Source organism: Cryptomeria japonica, chromosome 1, assembly GCF_030272615.1.
Source record: "Cryptomeria japonica chromosome 1, Sugi_1.0, whole genome shotgun sequence".
Classification (NCBI taxonomy): domain Eukaryota; kingdom Viridiplantae; phylum Streptophyta; class Pinopsida; order Cupressales; family Cupressaceae; genus Cryptomeria; species Cryptomeria japonica.
The window spans coordinates 251,028,906-251,048,671 of NC_081405.1; the positions used below are offsets into that span (position 1 = coordinate 251,028,906).

The 19,766-nt window shown below is 33.1% G+C and overlaps 1 protein-coding gene across 1 annotated transcript; it reads right to left on the reverse strand.

The window, feature by feature from the left end:
• Positions 1–6,794: 6,794 nt before the first annotated feature.
• Positions 6,795–10,553, reverse strand: LOC131053690 (leucine-rich repeat receptor-like protein kinase PEPR1). Its single transcript, XM_057988293.2, has 3 exons — positions 7,891–10,553; positions 7,447–7,829; positions 6,795–7,359 (listed from the first exon to the last, which is right to left on the reverse strand). The coding sequence occupies exons 1-3, from the start codon at positions 10,551–10,553 to the stop codon at positions 7,025–7,027; spliced, it is 3,381 nt and encodes a 1,126-aa protein (XP_057844276.2). The 3' UTR covers positions 6,795–7,024.
• Positions 10,554–19,766: the final 9,213 nt, after the last annotated feature.

Consider the following 19,766-nt stretch of genomic DNA (forward strand, 5'->3'; position numbering starts at 1 on the left):
TACACATACATACACACACATGTGTGTATATATATACTTAATATATTATATATTATTATATACATATGTATATAAATATTAAATATTATATATTATATATACAATATCATATCATACACACTCCCAAATTTTAAACAAAAGTAGTAGTAAAGATAAAGCGTACACGCTTCTTACACCATAGGTACCCCATACGCGCTTTTGACTGTTTAGGCTTGGAAATAGGCCTGGATGACAAAGCTACAAGTTGGAAGTTTGATTTCCCTCCATTTCTCTCCTTTTTGATGTGTTTTATTTTATCAACTTGGTTTCTCGACTTTGTCATCATCAGGTTTACACTTCATCAAGTGGGTATTTCTAAAATTGCCACCATATTTTCACCATCTTCTAAGCTTTCTAGCCATATCATTTTTTTTAAAATTTGAACAACAATAACATATTAGTATTGAATTTCTTTTACCAGTGTCTCCATAGTTCTCACAGACATATGTGTACCATTTTTTTAATAACTTTTGATCTACTTATCCAAATTTAAATTTTTGTATATATTATTGTAGTGCACTTGATTCTTTACAATTTAAAAAATAATAATTGTATTTTCGGTTTTTTAGTGCAAGTTATGCTTCGCGCACGAACATGTACCTAATTTTCAGGATGTGATCGATTGGAAAAATCATAAAAAGAAATACTCAACAAAAAATAACAAAAAAATACACATCTTCTAGTGCTCACTCCTAACTATCTTTTTCTGAAAGGATTTGTGAAAATACTAAATTTAACTATGAATTTTTTGATGCGCACGTCATACACTATGTTATGTTATTCAGAAAAAATCAGGGTCTGTTTTTCGTTCGCGAAGGATTTGACCCCCTTAATCGTATCCAATTTTGAAAAACATTAGTAGTTTGGAAACTATATTCAGAGTACTACAATATTCATTCTTTAATTATATTCATATATTGAGTGGACGACTTTCAAATTTTGCCTCCAAGTTCAAGTTCACCTAATTTGAGAAAAAAAGTGTCCACTTATATCCCCCTTTTTGACCACCATCTTTGTGCACTTACCCCAACCTAGATAATGGAGAGAGAAGAATAAACAGGGAGAGAGAGGCAAGGACCGAGAGAGGGAAGAGATAGATAAATGAGAGAGTTAAGAAAAAAAAAAAGAGAGGGATAAGGAGGGAGGGAGGGTGTTAGAGGTAGATAGGGAGTGACTAAGAGACCTAGAGAAGGGGATAGGTAGAGAGGTGAGAAGGAGATATAGGTTCACAAAGAGAGAAAGAGGTGTAAGTAGATATGGATATAAGTGGAAAGGGAGGGAAAGAAACAAAGATGGGAGAGATATAGAGGTGAGAGACCCAGGGCTTGGGGAGAGAACAATGAGAGACATAGGGGCAAAGATAGAGATGAGAGAAATAGAGGAGAGAGAGAGATGGGTAATCAGACAGGGGTGGAGAGGTAGTGAGGTAAAAAGGGAGGGAGGGATAGACTTAGAGATGGAGAATGAGAGAGGATGGGAGGGATGGGTAGTGATTGAGAGAATGTAGAGAGGGGAGAGAAATAATAAGAGAGGGAGAGAGAATAAGCGAGAGGGAGGGATAAAGATGGGTAAGGAGGGAAGGCGAGGTAGAGGGTGGGAGAGACCTAGAGAGGAGAGAGAGGGGTGGGAGAGAGAGAGATTGAGATTGAGATTGACTAGATTTTGAAACAACTAATCAAAGTGGGGGGAGAGAGAGAAAGAGAAAGATAATTATCCAATGTAAAACATTTGGTGCTCACCAAATGTTTTGTATTGGAAAATACCAATCCTTTGGTTTGGATTTTCCTTGGGCACTAACCCAAAGGGTTGGATGACCATTTGATGCCAATGATGTGTTTTTATGAAAGATAAAAATATTTCACATATTTTTGGCCATGCTCTCCATCAGGTTGCCACATGTTTCAATGCACATAATGAAAAATACCACGATGATATTAAGCTCTCTCTTAGCCATCTAACCATATAATTTTATTCATGTTTTGAATTTTTTAAGGCTTTTATCTTTAATTTATTTTGTTAACGTGTTTGTTTTTTGTTCGAAACCAACATGTGCTATTTTTGGTATAGTTTTCTACTTGTTCATCAAATTTTGAAAGAAAATATATTTTAGAAACTAGACTCCATTTTACACATTGATTTATTTATTTATTTTTAATTAGTTTTTAGTAATTTTAGGGAGGATCAAAATCAAATTTCTATTTTTTAGTATTTCTCCACTTTAAGAATTAGTAAAAAGTCATATATTCATTAAAAAGTCAGTCAAAAAATCTAGCATAAGCTACTTGGTGTTAGCTAATTTATGACCAAAGTGATTTTTTTTTATTATAAAAAAAGTTAACATTTTAGGGGGGGCACACTAGACACTATGTTATGATATTTTTGACAAAAACATGTCCGCTTTGTTTGCTCCCCCCTTTTTTATGCCCTTAATTTTCACAATTTTCAAAATAAATTAGTAATTTAGAGAGTATATTTGAAGCATTACAACCCTTGATCTTTTTGGATCTTCAAATTTTGAGTGACATAACTATCTTCAATTTATTGTTGAAGTTCAGAATTTGTTGATTTAAAAAAAAAAAAGTGGCATCTTAAGACTCCCTTTTGGTAGGTCACATCTTGGTGCACATATCAATTGGCAAATAAAATAACCATAAGGAACAACATTTCATACACTCTTTGTGGAAATCTATCATTTTATTTTTGTAGGCGATCCTAGAGTCTGTGTGCTAATTTTCATTTCCTACAATTTGTCTCCCTAGGAAGAACATGGACCAAGAGAATAAGTCTCAAGGTTGCCACTCCCTAGTGCTCCAATCCCTAAATTTTTCATCCCCTTAAGTCCCCTATCTCCCTTTGTCCTTATCCCACCAAACATCATGCCTCAAATTAACTCCCAAACCTAGCACCAAGTTCTCAGGGTCAAGTCCATCTCACTCCCTAGTCCTTGTAGTTCATCTTCTTCATCTCATTCTTGGCCCCAATTCTAACTTTGTCTCTAACTTAATTCCCTGTCTTTATTTTTTTGGTCTCAATTCCTAGTCCATCCCTATCTCTAGTCCCTATGGTGTTTCCATCCTTGAAAGTGATCCCTCTCGAAACCCAACCCTTGAAATTCCCCTTCATTATCCCTAATGGTTCGATTTTCATTTCCCTTAATGTTCTTGACTCCCATCCACTCAAAAAAGTGATTGTTTAGGTCCCTCCTAAAACCAAGCTCTTGCCATGCACTTGAAAATTCAAAATTGTTTGAAGGTCCCTCTTGGGCCTAAAACCCATTGATGTGCCTATCATACTTAAAAAACCCTTGAAAATTAGTCTCACCTACCCCCAACAAGTTTTAGATCACTAGATTAATACTATATTTGATCCTACACCATTCAAATTATATTTTCCCAGCCAAATTGTGACTCTAGATGCACTCATTACAGGTGAATGAATGCATCTTGCATGGACCACCATCACTATAGAAGGTCATTTTGAACATCTAGATGTGAAACATTCTTTTTGGTGGAAATGGATTTGAATTTATTTGCTAATTTAAATAGAAGTTTATTCTTCACTAAAAGGGTTTTTTTTTTCATTTTTAAAAATAGATTTCTTCCTGTACCAAGTAGATTTTAGGGTTTCAAGTATTGAATGTCCATTTATAGGAAGTCAATGAGTTTTTATGTATCTATACGTTAGAATATTATAATGAATATCTCTAGCACTATCTATATACTTTGAAGAGAATGTGCACATATTTTGTAACGATTACCTCTTATCACATTTGATAATATGAATATATTAAAGATATCACAATTGTAAGATTTTTTTTTAAACATTGCAATAATTGTAATTATCATATATTCTTTGAATATGAATTTATACACTATGATATTGGATTATTAAGTATGCTTTATATTTGATAATTTTTCTTATTACATCTTATGCGTAGATCAACTCCTTTAAGCTTCTATTAATTATTGCTCCCTCTTGTGAACTATGAATCTATAACCCATTAGATAGGTCTCAATCCAAGAAACAAGTAATTCAATCATATTCTTTAAAGAAACAAAAACCTTTGCTAATAGTTTAGATTTAGTCTTATTATTCATAGTTGATGATTAAGTAGTTAAACAAGGAACCATCTTGTGAGAACCTTATCAAATAAATCATTTTGTAAATCATATGTAGTTTCTTTCATCTTGCACTTATTGTAATAATGTTGTTATAATCTATATGAGAGGTTATTAGTGTATAGTTAGTCAATATTTAACCCAATAATAGCCTTTTGAAGTTAAATTGCATTAGATACAACTACAAACTATTATATTTCCTTATTTTTAGCCTCTTCAATCCAATTTAGTATACCTCTAAGAACACCCTTGTTGGTTTAAGTTGAGCCTATAGAACAAGAGCACTTATCCACTCTAATTCATTGGCATTTTCTTTCCATAATTTGTTGATAAAACTTGTTTTTACCTTCCTATAGACACCCCCTAGCTTTGTAGGTCAAATTGTGTTCTAAGATTTTGAAGTAGTTAGGACCCAAAAAATTAGAAATGTAAGATCCTAATTTCTAACATAGTATCAAAGCAATTAAGATATACTAACCATTCCAAAGTTCTTTCCTAATAAGTCCAAGGCTTTCCTTCATTAAATTTCTCTCTTCCCTTCCTCTTGTTTCCTATTTCTAACCCATATAATTCATGGAGATCCAAATGCATTGTGGGATTTTTTTGTAGCCAATAAAATGTGTCATAAGGTATTTATAAACATGTTCCCTTGTGGCACCATGTTTATTATACACAATTCCAATTTAATGATGTTATGTAGAAAATATGAAGTTCAATATTTTCATTGGTTTATTTCTTCAATATAAAATGAGAAGTTATAATTTATGCTATGAGTCATGATATTTGTTATCTATCAACAAAGAACATAAAATTTGTAGCTAAAAATTGATGTAAGTACCATATACTTTGGAATATATCTACCGTATCTCATAAAACTTATTTACCATGGACAAAATATAACAAATTGTGTAAACAAACTAAGAACAATTATTTAGAACCAAAATCAAGAAGAACTAGAATAACAATATGACATAAAAGTAAGGATTTTGAGACTAAAAATTAAGATTTGTCACTAAGCAACCATAATATTAGTTATTGCAAATGCTATATAAGAAATTGAATCATATTAAGACATGAATTACACTTTTTGAATGCAAAAAATATTAATGTTTATCATTATGTTGATAATAAGACATTATCCTTTATGCTACTTGATATTATATTTAACATAATTATCATCCATACCCATTGCATTTTGAAACTTATTTAAAAAATTATCATGCTATACCATTTCCCCACCAAAATATATAGACTTTAACTCAAACAATAGTATCATTTATCATACATATTTGTAAATCTATTTTATTTAAAAAGGAGAACACAAAAATAACTAACTAGAACCTTTGTGATATTAAAAGTAGACCTTTTGTCATCTTAGACCTATAAGTTTTTTATTTATTTTTAAAAATGAGTTTGGACCTAGCTAACCTTATTCTACAAATTCATTCCTAGCTAAACTTGCTATAGATTATAAATATATGTAAAAGCACAAATTATAGCATGCATAGAATTTGATAATTTTTTTCTGGGTTTAACTTAGCTATATAAGTATATGATAATGTGTTCTCACCATGTAGTTATAGCTATTTATTATAACATATTTATATTATACTTAAATTTAATTAAAAAAAAATTGATTAAAATAAGTCTATTGCATCTAGTTCTTGAAAAATCTTTAATTTTTGATATGTGTTTTTGTTTAATCATTCTATATGTGATTATCAAATATTTTTTCTTCGCAACATAATTTTGTTTTCAAGTTAATAGTTTTAATATTTACGCTATATATTAATATTATATTTAAGCAACCAAATAATAGTTAATTGATAAGTTTCAATTTTGTCGTTTTATAATAGTATATTAATCTCTTTTAAAATTAATGATTATAGAAAGCAACTCATTACTAAGTCTACATAATTTCGATCTAAACCATGTTCCTCTATGATCAATTGATATGAAAACATCATTTTTTAATAAATTTTGAAATTGAAAAATAGTATGATCACTCTTTTACATAAAAATAGATTGACAAATTATACAAATCTATAAAATTGCCCTTACAAGTTCCACAAAACTACTTTCCCAAAATTTGGTAGGAATTACATGGCAATGTAAACACTTATTTCTTTAATATTTTTAAAGAATGATCAATATAATGGTTTTGATGTACTTCATTTTTAATGCTTTAAAGGAATTGAATAACTTACAAAATTACTTAGGGATTCATTTAGTTTGGTGCATTGTTGAAGTTACTAACTTTTATTAGAATTTTGTCACTTTTATAAAACTCAAACCATTTTATTGAATGTTGTTGATTTAATTCATTAATCATTTTTTCACATCTCAATGAAATGGAACCAATCTCAACAACATTTATTTCTCTTTCAAGAATGTGTCAAAATAAAGATTTAAAATAGATTTTAGAATTCTATTGAAAATTATTTCATTATGATGTATCTTCGTTTTAAAGCTCAACTACCTTTTATCTAACTATATGCAAGATAGTGCATATATCTCCTTTTAGAAGGAGGACACATTTTATTTACACAAATCTGAAATTAATAGACAATTATACCTTTAATATTATACATTATATAAAATAACTTCCTTTATTTAAAATTAAATAAAATATTCGAAGCACAAGATTCTTTGTAGCGCTTGAACAGAGTATGTCGTAATATGTTTGTCCCGTCGTATCCACTGCACAGCGCGATCAGGTTTTCCAGCAATCGATCAAACGGTGGTAAATGCCAATCCGCGGATAACTTGCGTTTAGAAGTCTGCTACATTGATGCTTGAATTCCTGTGCCAAACTTTTAGCCTCTGGTAGACCTGATTCTAACTGGTTTAGACCAAATACCCTTTCTTTACATTTGAAGATTGATGCGCCTAATGTCTCTTAACTTGTCTACTACTTGTTTCATGCTTGGTCTGTCATTTGGGTTACTCTCTGTGCATTTCAGTGCTACTCTAATGGTACCCACTATCTCTTCTTCTATGTCTGATTCTATGCCTTCATTTCTAAGCCCTTCATCAATCACTGCATATTCTCCTTCATTGCATGATTTTACCCAGCTGACAATGTCCATCCCCTCTGCAAAGCTCGAATCCAATGCCTCTTTCCTCGTTATCAATTCCAACAACACCACACCGTAGCTGTAAACGTCCATCTTCTCTGTCATTCTGGTTGTATGTCCACGTTCTGCAGCAAAAGCCCATAAAAATCCAAGCCAAAAAAAAGAAAAGAGAAAAACACATCACATCAAAATTAATCTAGTAATGCTCTTACCAGGTGCAATGTAGCCTACAGTACCCAAAACAAAGGAAGAATCAACAGCGCAGGATCTGTCCATGAGTTGAGCAATCCCAAAATCAGAAATGTGAGGTTCCATATCTGAATCCAACAGTATATTGCTGGGCTTGATATCTCTGTGTATAATCCCCGGGTCGCAGTTATAGTGAAGGTATGATAGACCATGGGCGATTCCAATAGCTATCTTGTAACGAATATCCCATCCTAGAACTGGAAGGGGATTCATCTCATGTAATGCATCATTCAAACTCCCATTGGACATGAATTCGTATAGAATATATCCACAATCTTGCACTTGCCAGAACTCCAACAGTTTAACCAGATTTCTGTGACGGATTCTTCCAGCAGTTTGTACCTCCCTTTTTTATGCTCGTGTCATCCTTCTTTTCAGGAGTAAATTGTATTGCCTTCAAGGCGTACAGTTCACCAGAAGGCAACTCTACCCTGTAAACAACCCCTCTGCCCCCTTTCCCTATTATATACTTCTCGCTTAGATATTCCGTAGCTTCCAGACATTGGTATAGTTTTAGAGGCAATTTTGCAGGAGCTTTGGATGAGAACCTGGTTTTGGGATATAGACATCTCCATAAAATGAGAGCTACTAGGAAACAACTAAACACAACTGATCCGATGATAATGAGGACTATATGAACTATGCTGAGATGTTTGCTTTCCTTGAGAGGGACAGGAAAGAAGCCCCTGCAGTTGCATGAAGTTCCCTGGTTCTGTATTGCACACAATTCTGGATTGCCAGTGAATGAGCTTGAGGAAGAATTCCATAACTTCAACCATGACTTAGGTATGCATCCCGTGAGCTGATTATTGGAGATGTTTACTGCAACAAGAGACAATAGGCTGTCAAGTGCAGATGGAATACTGCCAGAGAGATTGTTGGATGACAAATCCAAGTTTGCTAGTTTATTTAGGTTTCCCAGAGCCGCTGGAATTGCGCCACTCAATCTATTATTGCCTAAGTTTAAACAGGTGTTTAGCTCCTGTAGTTCTCCAAGTGATGCGGGAATTTCACCTTGGAATTGGTTATAACCCAGATTTAGTTCCCGCAGTTGGGTCAAGTTGGACAACCAGTCAGGAATGCTTCCGCTAAGATAGTTTCCTTGCAAAACTAGATGCTGCAATTTCTCTAGACGCGCTAGCTGGTTTGGCAAAGAGCCCTTGAATGAATTAAAACTGAAGTCAAGAGAATACAAGAGAGATGAATTACCAAGCTCCTGAGGGATTGGACCAATCAGTCTGTTGGAGGAAAGATTCAGTCGCTGTAGCTTAGAAAGCTGTCCCAATTCTGGAGAAAGGGTGTAATTCAATTCATTCATGGACAGGTCCATATGGCTGAGATTTTCGCACCGCCCAAGGCTTGATGGTATTCTCCCCTGCAACTTATTGCCGCTCATGTCTAGGTAAGAAATAACTGAATTGGAAGCCAGAAAATCTGAGGGAATGACACCAGTTAGATGGTTGTGGCTCAGTATCAATCGTGTCAAGCTCCGGCATTTACCAATATCTGGAGGAACGCTCCCTTCCAACTGATTGTATCCCATGACTAGAATGTCCAATTGCCCTGAAGAGCAAAGTGCTGGAGGTATTGTCCCTGTGAGCCGATTTCCTGTCAGATCAATTGCTGTGAGATTGTTTTTGGCACCCAGTTGTGCAGGTATTGGGCCTGATAGCTTGTTATAATGCAAAAATAGTTCTTGTAACCGTGTGAGATTGCAAATCTTTGGTGATATGCTTCCTGTGAGACTGTTGTTGTACAGAGACAGATTCTGTAAGTTCTTTGCTTCGAAAAGCTGTGGAGGGATTGGGCCATAGAGTGAATTCTCGAATAAGAGCAAAATTTGCAGACGCCTCAATCGACCCAACTCAGGAGGAATCGATCCCTCAAGTTTGTTCATATGTAACCTCAAATCTTCCATAAGGCTACAATTCCCAAGTTCTACAGGGATATTACCAGACAAAAGATTTTGATTCAAATAAAGCTTGGAGAGATTTTGCAGTGATCCAAGGGAGGAGGGTATGCTCCCTGTGAGCTGATTTTGGGTGATTGACAAACTGGTCAGGCTGCTACAATTGCCTAACTCCCGCGGTATTCCTCCACTGAAAGAGTTGTTGGACAGTTCAAGTAAAATGAGATTTGTGCAGATACCAAGTGATTTGGGGATTTGGCCATTAAGCTTATTGGAAGTAATATGCAGGATTTGCAATTTTGAAAGCCGGCCTAGGGACTCAGGCAATTCTCCAACCAGCTGATTGTTGTACAGATAAAGCTCTATTAGATGCCCACAATTGCCAATAGACGAAGGTATCTCCCTTACTAAGGAATTTTCTCCCAACCATAACTTGGCCAGTTGAGTCAAATTCCCAACATTTGAGGGGATCTCTCCGCTCAAATTATTGTCATTCAAGTAAATGGCCTCCAGCAGTGGAAGCCCAAATATGGACAGGGGAATGCTTCCGCTGAGGAGGTTATAATAGATAGACAAATAATTGAGCTTTATGAGGCTACCCAGTTCGAAAGGGATTTGCCCAAGGAGATTGTTGTTTGAGAGATCTAAAGACTCTAACTCTGTGCAATTTCCTAGTTCAGGAGGAATCGTACCAGAGATATTGTTAGAGCCCAAGTAGAGTTCTTTTAAATTGGGTAACTCACAGATAGCCGAAGACAGCGTTCCAGAGACTTGGCTTTGAGTAAGGTCGAGTGTACGCACCGTATTATCTGGATAACAGGTAACTCCTTTCCAATTGCAGGGGTGTTTGTTGGAGGAGTTCCAGCTGCTGAAAGTTTGGGGAGGTGCATTGAAGTTCTTGAGAAGAGAGAGTAGAATGGTTCCATCATTGTTAAGTGCTTCAGTGCAGTGTGCCTCCAATGCTAGTAAGATAACCGCGAACTGTATTGCTGCAAATGTTAGTGAACTCATTTCGGAAACCCCCGGGCGTTTGTGACTGCAATTCAGCTGGAGATAAAACCTATTTAAAGACTCAATGCGGTCAGGAAGTTGAACCTCTTCCAACAAGACTTCGTCCTTTCCTAAATATATTTTATATCTTGAGCGCAATGTTTTGCGCATAATCCATTAAACACCTGCCTAACTTCATCTTACCCAAATCTGCCCTCCCCACCAATAGTATTAATATCTTGTAGAAGAAACCAGGGGCTCCATTTCCCACTGCGATTTCATTGTTCCGTAGAAAGCGTTTGACTCGTTTCCACACCGGGGAGCGTTCACAGTAAATGGAAATACGTTCCCCAGTTGAACTCAAGAATTACATTAAATATATCTATTGAAACATTCAAAGCATCCACAATTAGCTACTTCTATTTTTTTGCAACGCGTCTAAGGTCTTTGTTCAATTCTATCATTATTTAAAAGAATAAAGAACAAACGATTAATATAATCAAGATATGAAATACAGGAGACTGTGAGAAGCAGATTGGAAAAGAAAAATAGCAGTTTTATTTATTTATTTTATATTTTGAGTCTAAAACAAGTTTAAGGTCTTTGTTTGATATTATCATTAGAAATAAAAGTTTAGAATGTAAAACAAGTTTAAGGTCTTAGTTTGATATTATCATTAGAAATAAAAGTTTAGAGTGTTAAACAAGTTTAAGGTCTTTGTTTGATATTATCGTTATTTGAAAGAAAGAAAGAAAAGTTCAATATAATCAAGTTAGGTGAAATGCAAGAGATTGTAAGAGCGCATAGGGAAAGAAAAATAACAAGTTTTTTTTAAGTGTGAAGATCTTGAGTTTGACCTTAATTTTCAAGTCGATATCTAATTATTGTTATTTATTTAAAATTATCATTCAAAAATGAAAAAGATAATTAATTTTTTTATTTTTTATTATAGATTTGATTCATATTATTACAATATTATATATTTTTTGATAAACAATCTCAAATTTTATTATTTATCTCATACAGTCTTCCCAATATTTTAATAGAATTTTACTACTAAAATCATTAAACACAATCGTATGACCATCAAATGGAGGCCCTCGTCTAAAAAACAATACACTTCATTAAAACTCCTTGTATATGTATTTTTTGTTTGACAGATCATTATATGGGCACTTTGTTTATGGTGTATGAAAATATTTATTTAACAAAAGATTAGTCTAAATAAATTAATTCATGTTAACTAACATAAGTGGAAATTTCATATTAGATATGTTCTCTTTATCAATGGGTGCTCCAATGTCATTATTGGTGAAGTTGAGGATGTCATTTATGAGAAATGATTTAAAGCTACATTATGTTACATTTGTATTGTCTTAAGCTTAAGCGATGCAAACTAGCTCAACATGACATGCACACTTTAACCATTGACCATCTAGTAACATGGGGTAACTTGGAGTTGCATTTATACAATGGCTATAGGTACTTTATTGAGCAATGGAAATGATCATAAAAAAATGGTATTCCATATATATATTTGCATTTAACTATCTAGTTGTATTTACCACTATTTGTTGCCTATAAATCGAGATTTAGATGAAAATATTATCATATGAACCACCACATTAATGTTGTAATTTGTGTAAGTTCTAAAAAAATGATTTAAATCTATTTTCATATATATGTTGCGGGGAAATAAGTATATATATCATTGTGATTATAAAACAAATAACAATCCAACCTACACAGATAATCAAGCCTACACTCATGATTAGGATGCTTTAAAATAAAAATAAATGGATGAACAAACAGAAAACAATAAATGTGCAAACTCTAAATCTCCTTTGATTTGATGGTCCTTTAGTTTGATGTATGCTCGATTTCATGTTTCTAAGGACGTTTGAAAGTGCTCCATGATGGTTGATGCAAGATGCAAACTAACCTGAATTAAGGTTGCAACATGGATGCAAAATGACATTATGATGATATGCTTGAAAGAGAGTGGATAATTTGTAAAGAAAACTGAAGGATCAAATAGGTATGGATGAAGAGAGGAGGATGCTTTGTAGATATGCCACTTATCCCACCCGAGGACAAGTGGCAATGCATGAGATGACACATGTGCTCTTCAAGGCCAAGTGTCACTCATGATGACAAGTGGAATGAGAGTCATGTGTCCATTTGGGAGAGAAACACCCAAATATTTGTTTCTTGTCCAAATGTTTAGAAAATCATGAATGTGCACACATGGCATAAAGTTGGTTGGGAACCAAGGTTAGTTAGTGGGTTAATCTTAGGAGATGGGTTAGAAGGGAGTTAGAGTGAGGAGCCATGTGATCCAAATGATATTATTTGAATTATTTAATTCAAATAAAAAGGCTTGGAAGAAAAATGTGAGATGAATTAAGAAAAATGAATAATGTATTTATATATTTAGTAAAAGAAAAGGGTGGGAGGAATTAATTAATAAAATGTTCAACAAGAGACATTAATTAATTAATTGGAGGGTGGCTTGATTAATTCAATTAATTTAACCAAAAGACCATACACTAATCAATTAAATAATGTAATTATTTAATCAACAATGCAACAAAGGCAATTAAATTAAATTAATCACATTTAAGGGTCTACATTTTGCCCCTCTTTGTAGTGGCACTAGAATAGTGTTAGTGCAAAAAAAAAAAGACACAAATGACTCGAGGAAAATAACATGACAAAATGCCCCGGATGTAGACAATTATGTGAAGTGATAGGATGAAGAGTTAGTAATGCTTCCTCAAGAGGATGGGGGGGAACAAACTACTTTAATCAATGTCAATAATTATGTATCCATATTTGATGTTAATGGATGCAAAAGGGGGTTAAACTCTTTTGTTGACTCATTGCATTTGAGTTGTGAGGGTTTTAAGATGAAAGATGCATGGAGAGTCTTTAGTAATAAAAAATATTTGCATAGAAGCTATCCTCGTATGATGAAGTTATGGTAAGGTGTTCTTACTATTCCTGCAAGTATTATTGATTGTGAAAGAGGATTTTCAAAACAAAACATCATCAAAGATGTTAGAAAGTCAAAGCTATCTTTGGATACATTGGATGCATCAATGAGGGTATCATTAAATGGATCTAAAACAAATGATTTGAATTGGAATGAAGTATATCATATATGGAAGAATACAAAGTCAAGAAGAGTTCTTGAACTTTGATATCATTTGTTTTAAATTTCAAAATTTCAAATTAATAAAATAAAAGAGTTTCTTTCTTTCATTTTAGATAAATAAAAGAGTTTCTTTCTTTCATTTTAGATTATTATATGTTTTACTTGTTAGGGGCATTTTTAAAATTATAATCTCTATTAAAAATAATTAGCTAATTTCAATAATATATAATAATATACTTTAATTTAATAACAAAATTATTTGAAAATTGATTTATTAAAAATAAAAAAAATACTTTTCATATTTGATATGTATTATTGATTAAATTGATAAAAATCTTTAAATATAAAATAATTTACATTAAACTATTCACAAATTAAAAAAAATGACACTTAATGTTTTTCTTAAAACATAAAATGAAAGGCATTAGAATGACTAAACCATCATAAAAAAAATCATATGATAGGTAGGATGGTCGTCAAATTCTAGACCTACTCCCAAACTCTTATGTGATGTATGACCCTATTTCACTAAAGTGTTTGAAAGAACTCAAGAAACACCAATAATCTTTTTAAATGAGATTGAGTTGCCTATGTTGAGTTGCAAGATGAAGATGTCTATATAATCACAATGCGCAACAAGTTATATGAGATTTGATTTTATTTGTTTGTTCTAGAATCTGATTGTTCTGCTAATATAAAGACAATGATTTGATATTTCCACCTCAAATTTGGAAGCATAGATTTTATCCCCATATTTTGAAATGCTTTGATCATACTTTTTTCTTTTCTTTTTATGTTTTTTTTTTTGATCGGTAAAGGCAGAGCCAATATTTATATTAATTTAGGTTAAATACAGAGATTTCTTCGCCGAGATTCACAACATTCAAAAAACCTGTTCTCAGTGAACCCAACAAAACATGGTTCCCTCAAAAGGCAGAAAACCATTAAACTTATGGTTTAACCATTTTAACAGAGCCATCAAAAAATTTAGTAGTCTGAAGAAAATGGGACTATAAATGTTTTTGGCAGATTCCCAACTGCCCAGAACCAAAGTATTTAAATGTCAGGCTCATGTATCCATTATTTGGATACATAGGAGAATGAATATTAGGCTATTTTATTTTGTTCAGTGAGGAGAGTTCTATGAATATCACATGGTTGATAATTAGCCACATTTTAGACATGCTGGGCCATTGGATATGAAAAAGAAACCATTATTTTAGCTTACCATTAACCATGGATGAGTTACCCTGCTTTTGTGAATTCTTATCGACATGGTTGTGTGTCTTTATTTAATTACAATCAAAATTTTAGGATGGATTTTTTTATCAAGTTTGCTTAGAATTTTATAGTGAGAAATGCACATGTAAGCTAATTAGATAATCAATATAATTTAAAAATTATTAAATGAGTTCAGATTAGAAATAGTAAACCAAATGAATTGATGGAGAAAATTTTGAGCTTTCCACCAATATAAGATATGTCTTATTTTGAATTTAATAGCTAATTATTATTGATATTATGACTAAAATCTTAAGTGATATGTTGATTTTAAAACATCTATAGCTTCTGGTTTCATATTTTTTGAATTTGAAAAATGTGACACATTCTATGCTTCATATACTATAAGATTAAAAAAAATGAATTTCATAAAGTTTTGAGCAAGCAATGGTGTTTAGACATACAATTTTTATTTCTTTAAGCTCTAGTAATAAATTCATGACTAATTATCTACTTGCAAAAATATTACAAAAAAATGCATCACATCTGAACACATTCTTTACTTTTATATATTGAATGTTAAAAAAAAGAAAAATATTTTTTGCTTGTACTTGGTTTGTTCAAAGATACACCTAGTTTTTATTTTTTTCCTAAAATTTTAATGCTACTACATTGGAATTTTAATTTTTTATCAAATAGATTTACTTTTTCTAAAAAAATAGCTAGTAGGTTAGAAACTACATTCAATTTGCTACAAATTTTGGTCTTATATATTTTTTAGATTATGTTGATAACCTAAATTTTTATATCAAGTTGCTTAATTCCATTTTTCTGAATTTGGCACTTAAGGGCCTAGTTTGGACCCCATCATCTTGCATTGCCCCATAATATATACATTATAATATATAATATATTATTATATTATTATATATATTTACAATATATAATATATTATATATATTTATTTATTCTCTTTATATTTTTTTTTAATATGTTACATTACAAATGGATAATCCATTTATATAGTTATTTTAATTAAAAATAATATATAATATGTACTATATATATATATATATATATATATATATATATATACACACAATTTTTTTCAAAATTGCATATAACAATTATTTGCTTCAAATGGATATCTATTTAATTAAAGCTAAAGAATCGGAAATCCGTTAAAGGAATGAATATCCAGTTTTTGCTTTTATAAATGGATATTCGTTTTTCCTTGGTTCTTACCATGACAATATGTACTTTTTTCTCAACCTAAGTAAAAGTCAAATTGATATAATTTCATATTTTTGGGTAACTAAAAAATGCCTTTTTTATTGCCACTTTTTAGACTCCCATGTTCATGCACTGACCCATGTATAGACCCAAAAGACAATAAGAAAAATCATTTGAAAGAAGTCTTTTAATGTTCTTGGTAAAAGTTTAGCTAGGAGCTTATCTCATACACAAAGTCTAAATATAGAATAGTAAGTCAATGTGCATGTGTTTATTAGGGTTACCATTGCCATCATACATTAAAGCATGGTCATTTTAAATTTTGAATGTCAATGACATTTTTCTAGTCTCAATTAATTTTTCATTACCATTCTCCCTCTTATCAACTCTTTTTCAATCTTATAAATCGTTTAGAATAATTCATTTAGGGTGATCTAATGAACATGGTAATGAAAGAAGATTGAGAATCACTATGATGGATATATGTAGGAGCTATTGAATAAGCCATATAAGAATGGTGAAAATGAGGCATGTAAGGAGGGGGGTGACAAATAGATGAGGCATATAAATAGATGATTATTTGGGTCAGGGTGTATGCAGATGAACAAAATGAGGTATAGAGTGGGATACAACTATGCTGGGGGCACCAATGAGAGTAGGAATGACATTATTTAAAGGAGTGGTAGGGACAAGGGGTATATGAGTGATGAAACAAATAAGGAGAATGGTAAGGGATTGGGAAGAAATGTATGTGAAAAAATGCATGTGAGATGTGGGTATGCGTAAAATTAGGAAGTTGGCCATATTAGGGATCAAAGTCAAGGGACATGAAGGAAGATATGGCTATAGATAGAGGAGGGAGGATATGTGCACTAGTAAAAGAGCTAGAGGTGACAACCTTACCACCAATGGTGTGTAAGATCTCTAACCCAAATGATCTATTGATGAGTAAATTAAATATCATAAACAATAGTTATATAGCATTTCTAGGATTATCTATGCCATTAAGCTCTTGCTTGTTGAGAATGGGTGTCTCAAAATTACTGATTGAAATCTCGATCGAATGGCATTTGGTTTTTGCAGTGATCAGTTCGATGTGAAAAACTTTCATGTTGTCAACCAACTCCAAAGGAAACTAAATATTTTTTCATGTTGTATACACAACTGGAGATGCAACGAGTTCGATAAGACTTATAGAAGTCTTGCGACGTCGAACATTGAAGTCTGTTTAGTATTGGGTAAAAGTATTATTGATAGAAGTTAATTTTTTGAAAAAGTGATTTTAACATTGATGTTCAATTCTATGTCGATAAGCCGACATGAGACTTCTGAGGGGCCCATTGAAACAACACTATTGGGGATCAGAGATAGGGTGGAACAAAGGTTGTGAGAACTAATCAGTTACACTTCCATTAGGTGCTGATAAGCTGATAAGATTGAGATGGTCTTGGTGGGGATCACAGCTGACTTGGTTTCATCTACTGAGTTGGAAGCCAGTGATTGGAACATTTGTCGATAGCCTTTGAGACTTAGTGGGGACCATGTGCGACTCAGTTTGACTTGTTGGGTTGGATGTCGATAATTGGTCCAAGCTAGAGTCTATGGAGCGTGGTTAGAATTTGTTGTAGATTACACATCGTTCTTTCGACAACAGGAAAGTCTGATGGTTGGAGTCACGAGGAAACTGAATCAAACCGTTTTTTCCTAACAAAGGTATAAACGCCTGAGGAAATAGTTGCACAGTAGTTGAGAGAGCATGTTGCTTGTTTGAGTGGATTTTAATTCTATTGAATGATATAGAATTGAGGGACAACCCACATGGTGGTCTATGGGTGAATTTTGTTTGTGGGTTGAACATTGCCAAAACAAAGACTATAATATACACCTAAGAGGATAATCTGTAACTTGTATATGTAATTGTCTTATTACTGTAAAACAAATGATTTTCCTTTGGTGGTGGGTTTTTTTACCTATAAGGGTTTTCCCACATAAAATTTTGTGTTTGCTTTGTGTGTGAATCTTATTTCGTTCTACTCTGTTATTCTTAAAATGTGCAGCTTAATTACTATAATATAAAATTGAGAGTCACCTTTGTTTCTCTCCTCTTTGAATTTAACACCATGGAAGGCATATTCCGAATTGTGATTTCCTTACAAGTGGTATCAAAGCCTAGCTAGTTGTGTTATCCTTGTGGGTAGGACGGGTTTTTTGTGTTGATTCTATTGTGGGAGTTTTGCAAAGTACTATTGATTGCAGATTGAGATGGTGAGCACATTAGGGAGAGTAGACATTGAGAAGTTCAATGGTAGCAACTATGAGTTGTGGAAACTCAAGATGGAAGACCTATTAGTGGATAGAGACCTTTGGGTTGTAGTGTTTGGGTCTAAACCCTCGGGCATGAAACAAGAGGACTAGGATCTTGTAGATAAAAAAGCCAAAGGGCTAATTAGACTTTGTCTTGCAGATTTTATTCTTCTGAATGTTCATGAAGAGAAGACAATGTCCTTGTTGTGGAAGAAACTTGGTGACATTTATCAGGGAAAGTCCTTAAATAAGTTGTTCATAAGGAAGAAGTTATACTCTTTGAAGATGAATGAAGGTGCACCTGTAGCAGACCATTTGAATGCTTTCAACATGATTGTTGCACAGTTAACTTTTGTGGGTGTAACAATCAGTGACGAGGATCATTGTATGCTTTTGTGATGTTCCTTGCCTGACACATGGGATCACCTAGCGACGGCCATTGGAAGTACAACAACCACTTTCAAAATGGAAGATGTGGTTGCTTCCCTGCTATCAGAGGAAGTACAAAGGGGTTCTTATGAGATGGTCAAGGATGCTCTGGCCGTGTGGGGAAGATCAAAGAAAAAAGGCAAGCAGAAGGATAAGAAGTCCAAATCCAAGTAATAGAGGAGATCAAAATCTCTGGGAAAGAAGTCCAAGGCGAGATGCTAGAGTTGTGGGAAGACTAGCCATATCTGAAAGGATTGTGAGGAGAAGAAGAAGAAGAACGCTTCAGACATTGAGTCTTCTCATAGCGATGCTAGTGCCTGTAGTGTTGCCTTGGCAACATGACATATCAATAGAGGTGAGTCTTGGTATTAAGTACTTTGGTCATTTGCTTGAAGAGCTTCATGATGGTGCAGTGTTGCATTTTGGAGCTTAGCATGGATTGATCATGGAGGTGCTCTAGAATACCAAGAGATTTGTGGATCTACTGAAGAGATATTTTCTAGTTCCTGTTCCTTTGGGGTGTTACTGGATGAGATAATTGAAAGTCACCTCTATTTCTCTCCTCTTTGAATTTAACACTGTGGAAGGCGTATTCCGCGTTGTGCTTTCCTAACATTTCCCAAACTCTTATATTGGGCTATATATTCGTCATGATTGAATATTCCTTTTGTATTTTATTTTTCATGGAAATAGTAGCCATGTCACTTATTGTAGTGTCATTTAGTACTTGACATTCTTAATGTATTGAGCCATACTAGGATTCAAATAAACACTACTTCATAAATGTGGACGATGACAAAAATATGCAATAAATCCTAATTAATATTATGAGGAGAATTGTAAAAGTTATTCCAATCTAGGTAGAATTAAAAGAGCTTTGAGATAGTGATAGCACACAAATTGAGAAGAATAAAAGAATAAAGCACAATACCAAATATACCTTGCAAGGGGAAAACTCGATACCAAATAAACCTAATGTATTATTGATTAATAAGTAGTTATTGTATAATAACAAACTCTATGCTTCAATGAGGTCAATA